The sequence below is a fragment of the Lagopus leucura genome, unplaced genomic scaffold (genome assembly GCF_019238085.1).
Source record: "Lagopus leucura isolate 7727_CA_CO unplaced genomic scaffold, USGS_WTPT01 Super-Scaffold_100004, whole genome shotgun sequence".
NCBI classification, from domain to species: domain Eukaryota; kingdom Metazoa; phylum Chordata; class Aves; order Galliformes; family Phasianidae; genus Lagopus; species Lagopus leucura.
This window is the reverse complement of record NW_024962264.1, coordinates 46,112,743-46,126,264: the sequence shown is the minus strand read 5'-3', so window position 1 is coordinate 46,126,264 and position 13,522 is coordinate 46,112,743. Positions and strand designations below refer to the sequence as shown.

General features: G+C 36.7%; 1 protein-coding gene across 2 annotated transcripts in view; it reads right to left on the bottom strand.

Annotated features, from left to right (window-relative positions):
* CORIN (corin, serine peptidase) overlaps nucleotides 1-13,522 on the bottom strand; it is a 122,434-nt gene that overhangs the window by 91,956 nt on the left and 16,956 nt on the right. For both annotated transcript variants that reach the window (XM_042870666.1, XM_042870667.1), the window contains exon 3: nucleotides 7,196-7,648. In XM_042870666.1, coding sequence (XP_042726600.1) covers nucleotides 7,196-7,648 — 453 coding nt within the window. The remainder of the gene's footprint in view (nucleotides 1-7,195; nucleotides 7,649-13,522) is intronic.

Sequence of the window (13,522 nt, the reverse complement as noted above, 5' to 3'; positions counted from 1 at the left end):
AAAAATAAAATCACACTCAACTATCAGACAGGCGGAAGTGTGCCTTTTGAAACTGATCAGCAATTACAATACAGAACAATACTAGCACCAACATCTTTTTGTTGAAATAGCACATAACTGACTTTTCAGAGAAGCTGATAGATCACTATGTTAGGGATGACTTGTGTTTATTGATCCCCTCCATGGAAATGTCATAACAGGCTAGCACATGACTTCTACCTTAACCACTTGTTCAGTTTGTTATTTAACTTTGACAAAACACTTTAAACTACAAGCAACAATATGTTAAAAAAAAAAAAAAACAACAACCATAATAGATGCATAAAAGCAAAATACATAAAGCTGAAAAGATTTCTGTTCTTTACATTGAAACATTTTAAAGGTGTGTATGTTTTAACTATAGAAGCACATTGCATGTCTTTTAAAAACTGGAACAATGGTGACTTGGTAGTTATTTCCAGTGAGGGAGTCTCTTGTTCTAAAGTCAAGGGTGTGGTGGAAAGGCTGAAGTGTAAAGATTGGTAAATGAGTGAAAATTGAATTGCTGGGAGATTGTGATAGTTACTTACAGTACCCATCACAATGTTAATTCCAATAGATATTTTTAATCTGTTAGGTATCTCTTACAGAGCATTTTTTAACCCAAGTGTATTTGGACAGATGATCACCTACAAACAGAATATTTGCAATAAGGAGCCATAAATTTACTGAAAGGAATAAAAGGCTCACGTATCTGGAGGTAAATGTATGAAAGTGTTAACAACCTCATTACAATTTTCACATGATTCTTTACCATTTTTGTCAAATTCCAGTTGCCTGAGAGTGGTAATGCACCAGGTGTTAAAAATTAGTTAGCTTTTTCTTTCTCATAAAACGAAGTTTTAATGATAAATCTACATGTATTCTATGAAAAAGAAAGAAGAAAAATATGAAAAAGAAAGCAGGTGATTGGCCAAAGTTCTGGCTTAGGACTTCGAACAACAGAGTTTGTGATCTTCTTTGCCAATTTGAAAGACCAAAACTATTTTTGCTCCAGGGGAAATTCATGCTTTAACATTTTTCATTTTTATTCAGAACAAGATAAATATCTCTAAATATCTACCATGGGTCTATCGCTGTTATTACACTTAATATAATTGGGTCTGCTCCAACTTGAATAATTAAACATAAATTATGACAAAAGAAAACACAGTTTATTAGGCCACTGTTTTGGAGACTAGGGATTAAGGAGATGAAAACTATGGTCCAACTTGGAAAGCTGTTACTGAGTACCTTAGCTTGGAATGAGAAGCACGAGGCAAGGAGAGAGAAGCGGGTAATTTCTTGGTTCATGCCATCCATGACACATCCCTTCCAACTATCTCCAAAGAGATTCTCATATTGCTCTTCTCTACCAAACAGAAAGCTGAGCCAGCTTTGTTCTTCATAGCTTATAGTTATGGCAAAATACCAAATGCAAAGAAAGGAGAGTGCTGGTGAGAGAAAAATGTTTATTTAATGTATGAATTAGGCATTGTTATATTACAATAAGAGATGACCTCTGGGCAGAGCAGGGTGTTGCAAATAAATTGCTCCATTTCAAATGTGCATGAAACATGAAAGAGTTTTCTCATTACTATCGCTACTACTCTACATAACAAGCATATCTGTTTTCTTTTTTAGGAAGGGTAATAGTTGCAAACATGCAAAAATAAAACATATGCTTTTTGAACTGAAGTCCATAAACAGTGTTTCACTTTTGCAAAGGCACTTTCTCACTTCACTCCTAAAAGCAACCATTTAGGGCTTGTTTTTGATCATCCTCTTACACGCTTGCTTAAGTGCAGAGGGGAGCTGACTGGGAATCCGTGATCACCTGAGACTCATGCTCTTTCCTAGCACTCTATTCAGTATCTTCAGAAATAGTCAGAGCTGAAAAAATACATCCCTTATTTCCATACAACCCACTTAGGGCTGTGCCAAGGGCAGGCTTGTGTGCTGCTTGCCAGAGCGCTGGGCGAGCTGGATGCCAGGCTCCGCAAAGAAAGGGATGGTAGAAGATCAAGCTCAGAACACTTGGTCATGTTACTTTTCCTATTAGTATTTGAGCATGGTCACAGTTTTCCATGTGCATCTGAGTGCATGAAAAGGCTGTGTGGCTACTTGACTGTCTGCTAGAAGAGAAGTATGAGAGAACTGGCATAGGACCAAAAAAAAGGATATTAAGCATATATATATATATATATATAAATATCAGTAAGTGGAAGAAACAAAAGTAGCTGCTAATACCACTTGACTCAGTGCATATTCCATTAGTCTCCCCAGATCAGCAGTATTATAAACCAGGGAGTCTGCTCCATTTGAAATGAAAACATCACTCTCAATCTGATACACGAGATGTCTCCTGGTCAGTCTACCACTTTATCGCATAAATGCAGCCAACTTTTGTTTCAAAGAGAAGAAAAGTACAGATGAAAGTGTATTGATATTTATCTTGGAAAAACATCCTTTATTCTTTCAGATAATGACTATTGCTGATAAACAGACTACTACTGCATATACCCCCAAATGCCACTGGTGAGCCTACTGGTGAAACTAAAAATCTCTTATTGATGTTTCTGTTACGTTAGGAAATTCTCCATCCTATGGACCATGCCTTCCAAACAACACATTTAAATCTGAACTCATACAAACTCTAATCTCTCAAAACAAAAAATCCACTCCTATTGCACTCTTTCACTGGCAAGAAAGAGAAGTAATAGAGGATACATCTGATGCAGAAATTAGCTTTTGCAAGGAACCACCAAGAAAAATAAGAATCTAGCGCAAATAAGAACAATCACCCTAGGAGTGTAACAACTTCTGGCAGCGTAAAGTCTTGAGGCTTCACAAATCAGGAGTTGAAAACGGACTATTGAGTTTAAAAGCCTGAACTAGACCAACTCATCATGAAGTTTTTTTGGGCCGGAGGAACCCCAGGCACCTGTACAGGCTGGGAGGAGTGGTCCTTGAGAGCAGCTCGGCAGAGAAGGACCTGGGGGTCCTGATGGACGAGAGACTGAACATGAGCCAGCAGTGCGCTCTGGCAGCTCAAAAGGCAAATGGGATCCTGGGCTCCATCAGGAGAGGGGTGGTCAGCAGGGACAGGGAGGTGATTGTCCCTCTCTACTCGGCTCTTGTGAGGCCTCATCTGGAGTACTGTGTCCAGGTGTGGAGCCCTCAGTACAAGAAAGACATAGAGATTTTGGAAAGGGTCCAGAGGAGGGCAACTAAGATGATCAGGGGGCTGGAGCACCTCCCCTGTCAGGACAGGCTGAGGGAGTTGGGCTTGTTCAGCCTGGAGAAGAGAAGGCTGCGGGGTGACCTCATTGCAGCCTATCAATACCTGAAGGGAACCTACACCCAGGAGGGGAGTAAACTCTTCAAAAGGGCTGATAACAGCAGGACTAGGGGAAATGGTTTTAAGTTGAAGGAGGGAAGATTTAGGTTGGATGTTAGGGGGAAGTTCTTTACTAGGAGAGTGGTTAGGCCCTGGAACGGGCTGCCCAGGGAGGTTGTGGATGCCCCGTCCTTGGACGTGTTCAAGGCCAGGTTGGACGGGGTCCTGGGCAACCTGATCTGAATGTGTATGTTTGGTGGCCCTGCTAGGCAGGGGGGTTGGAACTACATGATCCTTGAGGTCCCTTCCAATCCAGATGATTCTGTGATTCTGTGTGATTCTGTGAAGTTTTCCAGGCATTTCCATACTTTCTGGTTTTCTCATTATTCTGTAATGCAGCTATGTATTCAGTGAAGCTGTGACTATCTTCTTTAACTTAGTCTGATAACCAAAATGCACTGTGCACCTACTAATATAAAGAAAAACACTGAGTAACCACTGCCTCTTCTTCTCCAAGCCAGTCAGAAATGTAGGGCAATTTTCCAGGAGGAAAAGAGTCTTATTCATATTCAGTGTTTCCTCACATCTAAGCCATTACACATCTCTATTGATCTGTTTGCCTGCTGTTTGCATTTTCCAATTCTTCCTCTTTCTTTTTGTCTGAACTTATGCACTGAAGTGATGAGTTTTCCTTTTATTCTCTGGATCCCTCATGACAACATCTGACATCATGACAATACCTGGAACAGAGTTGCCTTTTTGACCATCATTGAGCCAGAATGTTGTCTGCAGCAAACCCTCAACTTTTTTTTTTTTTTTTGAGTGCATTATCTCATATATTCATTTTAGGCTACTCAGTACAAGTAGAAATGTTGTTACTTGACTATTCACTGCCTTCCTGGATCATTTTTAAGGTATAGTGTAAACTCTACATTCACATGAAACCCTATGAGGCTCCATTGGTAAGCTTCACAGTGGAACCTAACCAGTCATATACTTCCCTGTGTTTGAATGAGCAATTAGTCTAAGAGACAATTCTCTTTAAGACTTGTCAGAGAAGTCTCTGGTTAAAGAACAAGTATGCTGACTTAACCAGAAATGTCATTTACTCCGTCAAAGAGGTTTCAAACAGACGGTGAAGTATTGCTTCCTCTTGTAAAAGGAAAACAAACTTATTTGTCACTTCTTCATTGTATCATTCATTCCCATTTGCCTATTAATCTATTCTTGACTAGGATTTCTGACAAAGCACTTCCTTATGCTGCAAGGGCTTTTATAATAATTGATGTCACATGTGCAAAATTTCATTCCACTCTAGTCAGTAATTCAGAAATCTCATATTATTGTTATTTTAAAGTCTTGAGTGAATATCATATAGTCACAGTGTTTATAATTTCTCTTATTAATATTCTCTAACGTATTTTATTGAAGCTGTGATTCAACATTATAGCAAATCCAGTACTAAGGATATTAAGATCAGACCAAAAATGTTATAGCCATATTACTGCCATTTCAAATGTCTTCAGAGAATTTTGTCTGGCTAGTTTTGCACTGGCAGCCTCTGTGTTGTGTGACATATCATTTGTCTTTCAACATCCTGCATAAAAACAGCATAAAGTCCAAGTTATGCTCTCTTACTAAATCATCAGTAGTGCACTCACCTGACCACATCTGAACCAGATGAAACCTGTCCTGATGGATGACCTGCTAGTGTTTGTTGGTAACAGTGAAACATCAGCCTCGCACTTCATTTCCAGATTAATTTCCTTATGATAGGCCTAGAAAGCTCAAATATCCATTCTATATTGGCCCAAAAGAAATTACATAAGTTACTGGAAGAAAATTCAACAAGACTCACTACAGATCACTGGAATCTGCTACTATGCAATGCTGAGATGTTTCTATATGCTAGTCCTAGTTCATTCTTCTTTTGGCACATGCTAACGGTCGCAACTGGTTCATGACAATGAAACTGTTTGATCTACTACCACTGTTCCTACATAGTCATTAAGTGCTTTGCTTGCCCTAAAAACCCCTTTGCACTCCAAAAGACTACCCCAGCCTAACTATGCCAAAAATGCATACATCACTTTTTCCTGATTTTCCCCATCTCAACAAGAGAATACTTCTGGACATCAAACCTCAGTGGAGTTCTCTCTGGGAAGCAAAGTTAAGTGGGAGAGACCAAAGAAGCCAAGAAGTATAAGGAGATAATTTGCAAAGGCTGGTACAGGGGTGAGATAGTAGGAGAAGCCTATGATTCTAGTCCTCAATGCTTTGTACAGCTACGGGAACACAAAATTATTCAGAGAATAAAATATCCTGGATCCCCCCAAGTATATATATAGTATATAGAATACTACATACTGACTAAGGTAAATAAATGAACCACCAACAGGATACAAGTATACATTTACATACATTTGTTCTGATTTTTGGATGTGAGGAGAATAAACAAGATACGAATCTGTTAAAGAAAATCTAGTGGATGTAATGTATAGAAAGCCTAGACAATTCCCACAGCCTGTGGAATAACTACACTGCAGGAGATGGAGTAAATGACAAATTATTGATTCACAATAAAGGAACACCCTCAAAAGGAATGTGTTCCATGTGCTCAGTTAAGATACATATACAAACATGCACGTATATATATACATACAAATTAAAGAGCTTCCTCTTTTACTTCACTCTGGAAAGAACAAGGAAGGATATAAAGAGCTCTTTCACAACTTTTATCTGCTTATTTAATGATAATGAGGGGGCAGGGAAGGAAAGGAACAAACTCCTGAAGGCAAAATATTTCTAAAGAAAACAGCAGAGCAAAAAAATCTGTGATGCAAACAATCTGATCACTCACACCTGAATAATACATTCGTTGGGTAGATAGCTAATATCAGATCTTACAACTAAGTATGGAACTCAACAGAGGACTGACACCTCAAAACATCATATAATTCAGTGGCTTTTTGGAAGAGATCCCTACTGACAGATACCCTCTCTTCATTTTCATTTCATAGAAATTTCAAATATACATCTTATACGAAGTGCGACTGTTAGGTCACTGGCCATCTCTTTTAATTTATTTCAGATATCTCCGTGACCTGAAGTAAGTATTGCTTCATGATCAGATGAGATGAACATCTAAGGAATGATAGGCAATGAAAGAAAATCAAGTACATTTTAACACACATTTAACCTATATAAAGTTCAGAGGGTTAACAAAAGAATATAAAGAAACCTTTCAATACTGACATGATTAATCAATAAAACTACTAAGGCAGTAATGAAATGCACTTTTTTTTTTTAATAATCAAACCAATGAAAACTGATCACAGTTAACTTATTGTTCTTTCTTGACATTCCCATAACGGTCCTCAGAAATGTCACCAGAAGCTTCACTGGAAGTTTATTGTAGCACTGAGAAATAACTTCAAATTAAAGAATTTACCCATTAACATAGGAAATGTTGTAACTGTCATTACATCCCCAGTTCAGGAAGATACTTACCACATATATAATTTCAAAAGAATCTAGAAAATTCTATCTACAAACTAAGCCTGCAGTAATTCATTTTCAGACATGGTAAGCATGCATGATTTTCACCAGTTGAGGAACATACTGTAAATATTCATTCCTGAATGAACTTAGTGTATCTTCCTCTTCTTATGAAATGCCCTGATAACATACTGATTGCAACATGAATAGATATGACAATATAAATTATCAAAAAGGGGCTAATTCCTCAGAACTCATGGGAACGCACTGAGAAGCAGCCAGCAATGTATTCTATTCATTCGAATCAGAATTATGAAGCCAAATAAAACATAAACTTACTTTCTTTCTGCTCCTTTTTCTGTGACACAGATGGACGAGTAGGACTTAATGCAGGTAGAGTGGTCATCCTGTCTTTGATGTTAGAGGAGACATCTGTCGACCATGATGGCTCTCCCTCTGTAGTGGCAAAAAGCTGGGTGCTGTATTTGGGGTTCTCTGATAAAGCATCGTCGTTTGTAAGATCAGGATTGAGCACTGATGCTGGAGATGTAGGTGCAAATGCATTTTCCTCTAAAGTCTCTCCAAACATATTTGAGTTTGTGTTCATTTGGCCAACTTGGGATAAAGGCGTAGTGGTCCAGGAGGGAGTCCATGTGCTGATATCCACTGTGCGATGAGTCTTGGAATCGTTTTCAACCATGTTTGGCAAAAGATTGCTAGACGTTTCAATGTCACCATTAACTGTGAGGACCTCACTCCCATTTGAATAAAAGCATGTTTTTTCTAATACCCCTGGAAGAAAGGAAAAAATACCAATATTACCATCGTCCAGAAGGACAAGTGTCACCAATTTGTTTTAGGAGTTTAACAGTACAGTAAATTTAGTGGCACAGAATTAAAAATAAAAAAATAAAAAAAAACATTCTAAGTTAAAATTAAAGAGAACTAAAGAATTAAATGTAGCAACAAAATAAGAGTAGTACATCCAAAATAAAAAGTTATGATTACAGTAGGATAAAATAGAGAAACATACTAATAAGTCATTGACCAACACCAACAACGAACTGAAATGTTTTAATCCTACTTACATGTGGGTGACTGAATTCTTACATACCTGTAACTGTACAATGTAAATTGGAGGAGCTCTAAGAAGTTCTAGCATCATGGAAAGACATTAGGGAATACTTATTTTTAAATTGCACCATCTCTTGTTTTCATACTGTCAGTATGTCAGAAAACTATTAAATTCTTTTTTTTTTAATTTTATATTCCATTAATATAGAAAGAGTTAATTAATGGAAACAGGTGTTCTTTTTCTCTATACAAAATTAAGTAATTTAACTATTACAACTAAATATAATCCATGAGTTCTTTCTCACTCTTCTCTGATACTGGATTTTGAATACACAGTTGTGTACAGAATTTTAGTCAAGTGCTATATGCTTTTGCTCTTCATTTGTTATTTTATATACAAACACAGACTTTTCCTACTTCTATGTGTTGCAAAGTTAGTTGCAACTGTTCAAATCAAAACAAGTGCATAACTCTAAGGATATGTATATGAAACTCTAAGGATGTTCCATATGAAACAAGAAATCTGGAAGAAAGAGCAAGAAAATCTAATCCACACATTTTCAGTCACTTTTGTGACTATTACTGAAATAAGTAATTAATAGAGTATTAATAAATAATTAAGCAGGAATCTCAAATACATACATTTTAGTTCTATCTAATAGAAGCTACAAATACTACCTCTAAAAGTGAAACACCACTCCATTCTAAACGGCAAAAGCAATTTCTGCACTTGGTTAGTCACATAAAACAGCTTAATAGTAATAAATATTACATTTCACGTTTGAAACGTATATTTTTCTTATAGGCTTTCATGTTGATTTGTTCCTTCACTAACTCTTTGGTGAAACTGACTCCTGATTCCAAAAAAACACTCACTGCCACCTCCTCTGAAGTTCATTTTCAGTTTGGTTATTGTGTTTACAAAATGCCCAGTACCACAACCACATTTAGCTACATCTTCTGCTCTGCCAACTCCACAGTCACTGCTTGCAGCCTGCTACCACTCGGGTATTCTGAGTCCCTTCTTCCTGCTGTTATAGAATCCCTTTCCTTGCTTTTCTTTTCTGCCACTTTGCAACTAGATTAAATCAGTTTTCTTTGTGGAAATTCAAAGACTGGGCAGGAGGAAATCTTTATTAATAGCAGCTACAAGTAACTGTGTCAGAAAAGCCAAATTTCAGTTACAGCCTGAATTCACTTTGGGTTGGGAAGTTTAATATGTAAGAAGAATATGAAACCAGTTGAAAAGAAGAACCTCAGCATTTCCCTTTTCACTGAATAATATTCAACTTCAGCAACTGGAACTAGGAAAAAAGACTTGTAAGGTGCCTGAAATGTAATGGGATTCAATGAAATTTCTACCCTTTGAGATTTACCAAATACTGGTTTTTCCATACTGGGTTATTTTGGTTCAATTGTCACTGACTGTGAATAAAACTTTGTGTGTATCTTTCAGTAGCAGAACCCAAGGGACGTTTCATATATGCATGTGAAAGTTTCTGTTTTTCTACCAGTAAATGTGCATAATTCATTGTGATTTGGAGGATTTACTGCGTTTCACAGAAGCAACAAAAAATCTCCCACCCACAAATTATTTCAGCAGCAGTTTGTCTTTCCTTTAGTACTCTGGTCAGACCAAATGGAAAGAATGAATTTCACAATTAAGACCAGTAGTAATATAATTTTTCTAAAATCTTAGGAATTGTGACTGCGCATACACAGAGATTATGCTCACTCATATGTAATTCTGTGTGGATGCTGTATTTCACAATAAAGCTTCGAATCCCCATGAGTGGGAAGCCTACTTTGTTACAAGTTTCAAGCTGCAGCCATTTTTTTTGCCACAGCTTTCAAAAGTTAAAATGAGAAGATCAGCTTTTCTTCCTACGTTGAAGCAATGCATTTTTTTCCATGACTTGCAAATAGCTGAGGGGATTTTTTTCACATTCTCAGTCTTCCTCCCTAGGTTCTTTTCTTCTCCACTCAACACAAAAATAGAAAAAGTCTGGAAAATATCAGTCCCAAAGAACTACGAATAATGACTTAAATGATTAGCTATTTATATATCATTCAGCAGAATAGTAGGAAACACGTTACAAGTCATGTGTAAGCTTGAAAGAAGTTTAAAAATATTTTGGCTTAATATTATGGACCAGTAAACAGCGTTAAGAAAATTACTGCGTTTCATCCATTGGTTTCTATCCTCTCCCTATTCACCCTACTTAATTCTCTTTCTGGAACTAGAATAATAGCTATCACTACCCATAAGATCATTTCCTTCTTCTGAGATCTCTAGATACTTGTTTGCATCTTCAGCCCATCTTTCCAGCAATAACGTTCTCGTTCTCTTTTCAGTTACTTAGTGATAATAACTTCTTTTCTTGACAGGTGGACTGCATGATGAACTGTCTTCCAGGCAACAGATCTTCCCAATTGTATCTCAGCTGACAATAAATAATATTGAATGCTTTTGAAGATTTTTTTTTGCCCATCAAATATCAACCCTTACAGAGAGTAAGTGAAGGTTTGGAAGTTGATATTACTAAAGAGTTATGGCCTCTGGGTATATACAAGTTTCATACTTCCATATTTTCATATATTCAAGTTTGAATTTTAAGTTTGAAATCTTCCGGACAGCAATCTTAGGACTCAAAATTCTAAAGAATCCAGCTTTTCCTTCTTCTAGATGAGTGCTCTAGCAATTGTTTTGTTATGTGCTGGCAGGCACCATCAGCATTAGGAGGTTTTAAAAGACTGAGTCTAGCCATGCTCTTTTAATTTATGCTTTTAGATAATATTAGGAAATGTCTTTAGACTCTGTCTCAATCATTTAGCTGCACTTGCCTGGGTTCTGGTGAGTATGTTCTTGGGAGAGGTAGGCTAACCCTCCGCTTGGCATTCACTGCTCTGATCCCTGCTAGTACATAAAAGCTTTGGATCACCCTCCTGAAGCATCTTGTTCTCCTTCAACACATTCTTCCCGTCCTCTCATCCTCCTAGTACACTGAGTAGAGAACTTAAACACTTAATCGCAGTCTACAGATTCCACCGTCTCTGAATTAGACTCATATTTTCTTTTATTATAGTCCTTTTCCCCCCTAAATACCACTGTATGTTTTCAATCTTAAATTTTACTTACTGGAGATTTTTTACAGCATTAAAAGTTCTGTAGAAACTACTTAAATTTCAAGATTCCTAAGAAAACAACATTAGATGCTTTAAAATAATAAGTTTTTTTAAAATCTCTTCAGTAATGAGAAGTCATTTATTTCCTATCAATGTCTGCTAAGAACTATACAAAACATACAATATAAAATGCAGAATATTAGTTTTATTCATGTATGCATACACATTATATCCAACTATTCATCAAATGTCCGTTTACAAAGAGGTTTGGACAGTAAATCACATAGCTGCAGGCAGTAAATCATGTCCAGATAACTAATTAGTTGAGAAATAGCTGTAACCAGTTTGGATCTGTCTCTCCAACTACAGCTGGACATGTCCAGATGACAGAAACATAAAGCATGATCATTTTCATTGTGTTTGGTTCAAAACCAAGGAACTGGCATTAGGCTCATTCAGTTTAAAGCAGTGCTTTGCCAACAGTCTTACTGATCATTTTCCAGTTGCTTTTCACTCTTGAGGAATTAATGTTTTATTTAAAGATCTGAAATGGACTGTTATAAGATCTAAAGAACAGTTGCACTGTCCAAGCCATTACATTAAGATGTTGGCAGTATATTCTGTGTGTGATTTCTAACAGTTCACAGCAGGAAATCTCAAAAAGACCAAGACTGTTTAAAAAGCTAACCAAAAAGGACAAAGCAAGCTAACGAAACAAGTAAAGGATGAGGCATTTACACAGAGAATAAATGATAGTTCCCTGCTATAACTAGCCAACACATACCCAGTGAGATTTCTTCTGCAGTGGTTTGTCTCTATGAATCTGCACATTCTGAAGGCAAGGGCACATCACTTATAATCACAGAATCATACAGTGCTAGAAAGGTTTGGATTGGAAGGGACCTTAGAGATCACCTGCTTCCAATTACGCTGCTGTGGGCACAGATACTTTCCCCTAAATCACACTGACCAAAGCCCCATCCAACCTGACCTTGAACATCTCCAGGGATGGGGCATCCACAGGTACTCCGGACAGCTTGATCCAGCACCTCACTACCTTCATAGTGAAGAATTTCTTCCTTATATTTAATTTAAATCTACCCTGTTTAAGTTCAAAACCTTCACCCCTTATACGCCCTTGTGAAAAGTCTCTCTCCATCTTTCTAAGACTTTTTTAAGTATTGAAAGGCTGCAATGAGTCCTCTCTGGTGCCTTCTCTTCTGGAAATTCTCTATTTATGTTTCAATCACCAGTGAATACAAGATTGACAACCACAGAATTAAACTCTCCCATGTGGTGGAAAGATAGGAACAGAATTTCCTATATAGAGAATATCTCGTCTGAACCAGTCAGGACTATCAATTTGTTTCTTACATTGTAAATCATCATACCAATATCAGGGTGTAACAGCATTCATTTATACTAATCTGAGTTGAATATGAGCTATTATTCTGGATATAGTGGTATTCTCAGTAAACAGAACATAATACATCATTTTAGACACATTTTAAAGTTTCCCATAGAATTTGTTCACTTAACTCCAGACATCAGATATGATTTGTTTCTAGGCTACCATGCACACAAAACAGAAGCTGCTAGCTGAAAGAGAACAGTAAATTATAATCATGAAAATTCAAGAGATGCTTAAGGGAACTGCCAGTTTGAGGTATGGGTAATAAAATCAAGCCTTATTCTATACCCCACAGTAATTGCACTGACCTAAGAAGATATAGCCCTGATTTTTGCTATGTAAGTAGAATCAGAACAAGTCCCACTTCCTCTTTACCTAGAGGATTTAATACATTTTAATGTGTTATGTCAATACTCGCCTCAGAAAAGGAGCATGGGAAGATCTGACAAATATACCTGCTCTTTTATTCACTTTCTCGCCAAAGAATGAAAATCTAGGGCAGAGGATATGAAGGATATAAATGGAATCCTAAACATAAGGAAAGTAAATTGAATGGCATCATATTTCTTAACTGCCAGACTTACTTAATCTTAATCTACTGCAGCATGTTCTCAGTTTAAAGATACATCCCAAGACTCAATTGTCAATCACAGCATTCATTAGCCTTGTTTTCTTGACTTGCCTAACCTAAGCTAAATGAAAAGAACAGGTCTACGATGTCTTGTAGGAAATCCTTTACAGACTAAATTGAAAAAACAGATTCACATTGTCATTGTTTTGACAGAGGTGAAAGTGCTATTGAAACAAGTGTTTGGTTTCTTCCTGCGCTTCTATATATATATAGAAAGAAACAGCAGGAAGAAACCAAACATTATATACATATGTACATATATTATATGTATATAATAATAATAATAATAAAAGGTCCAACCTTTACTGAGCAGCCCTTCTAAATATGTATAAGTACATATTATTATAATACATAGTAATGTATATGTATATATATTTATATAATATATTATATATTATATAATAAATATATTTATATAATATAT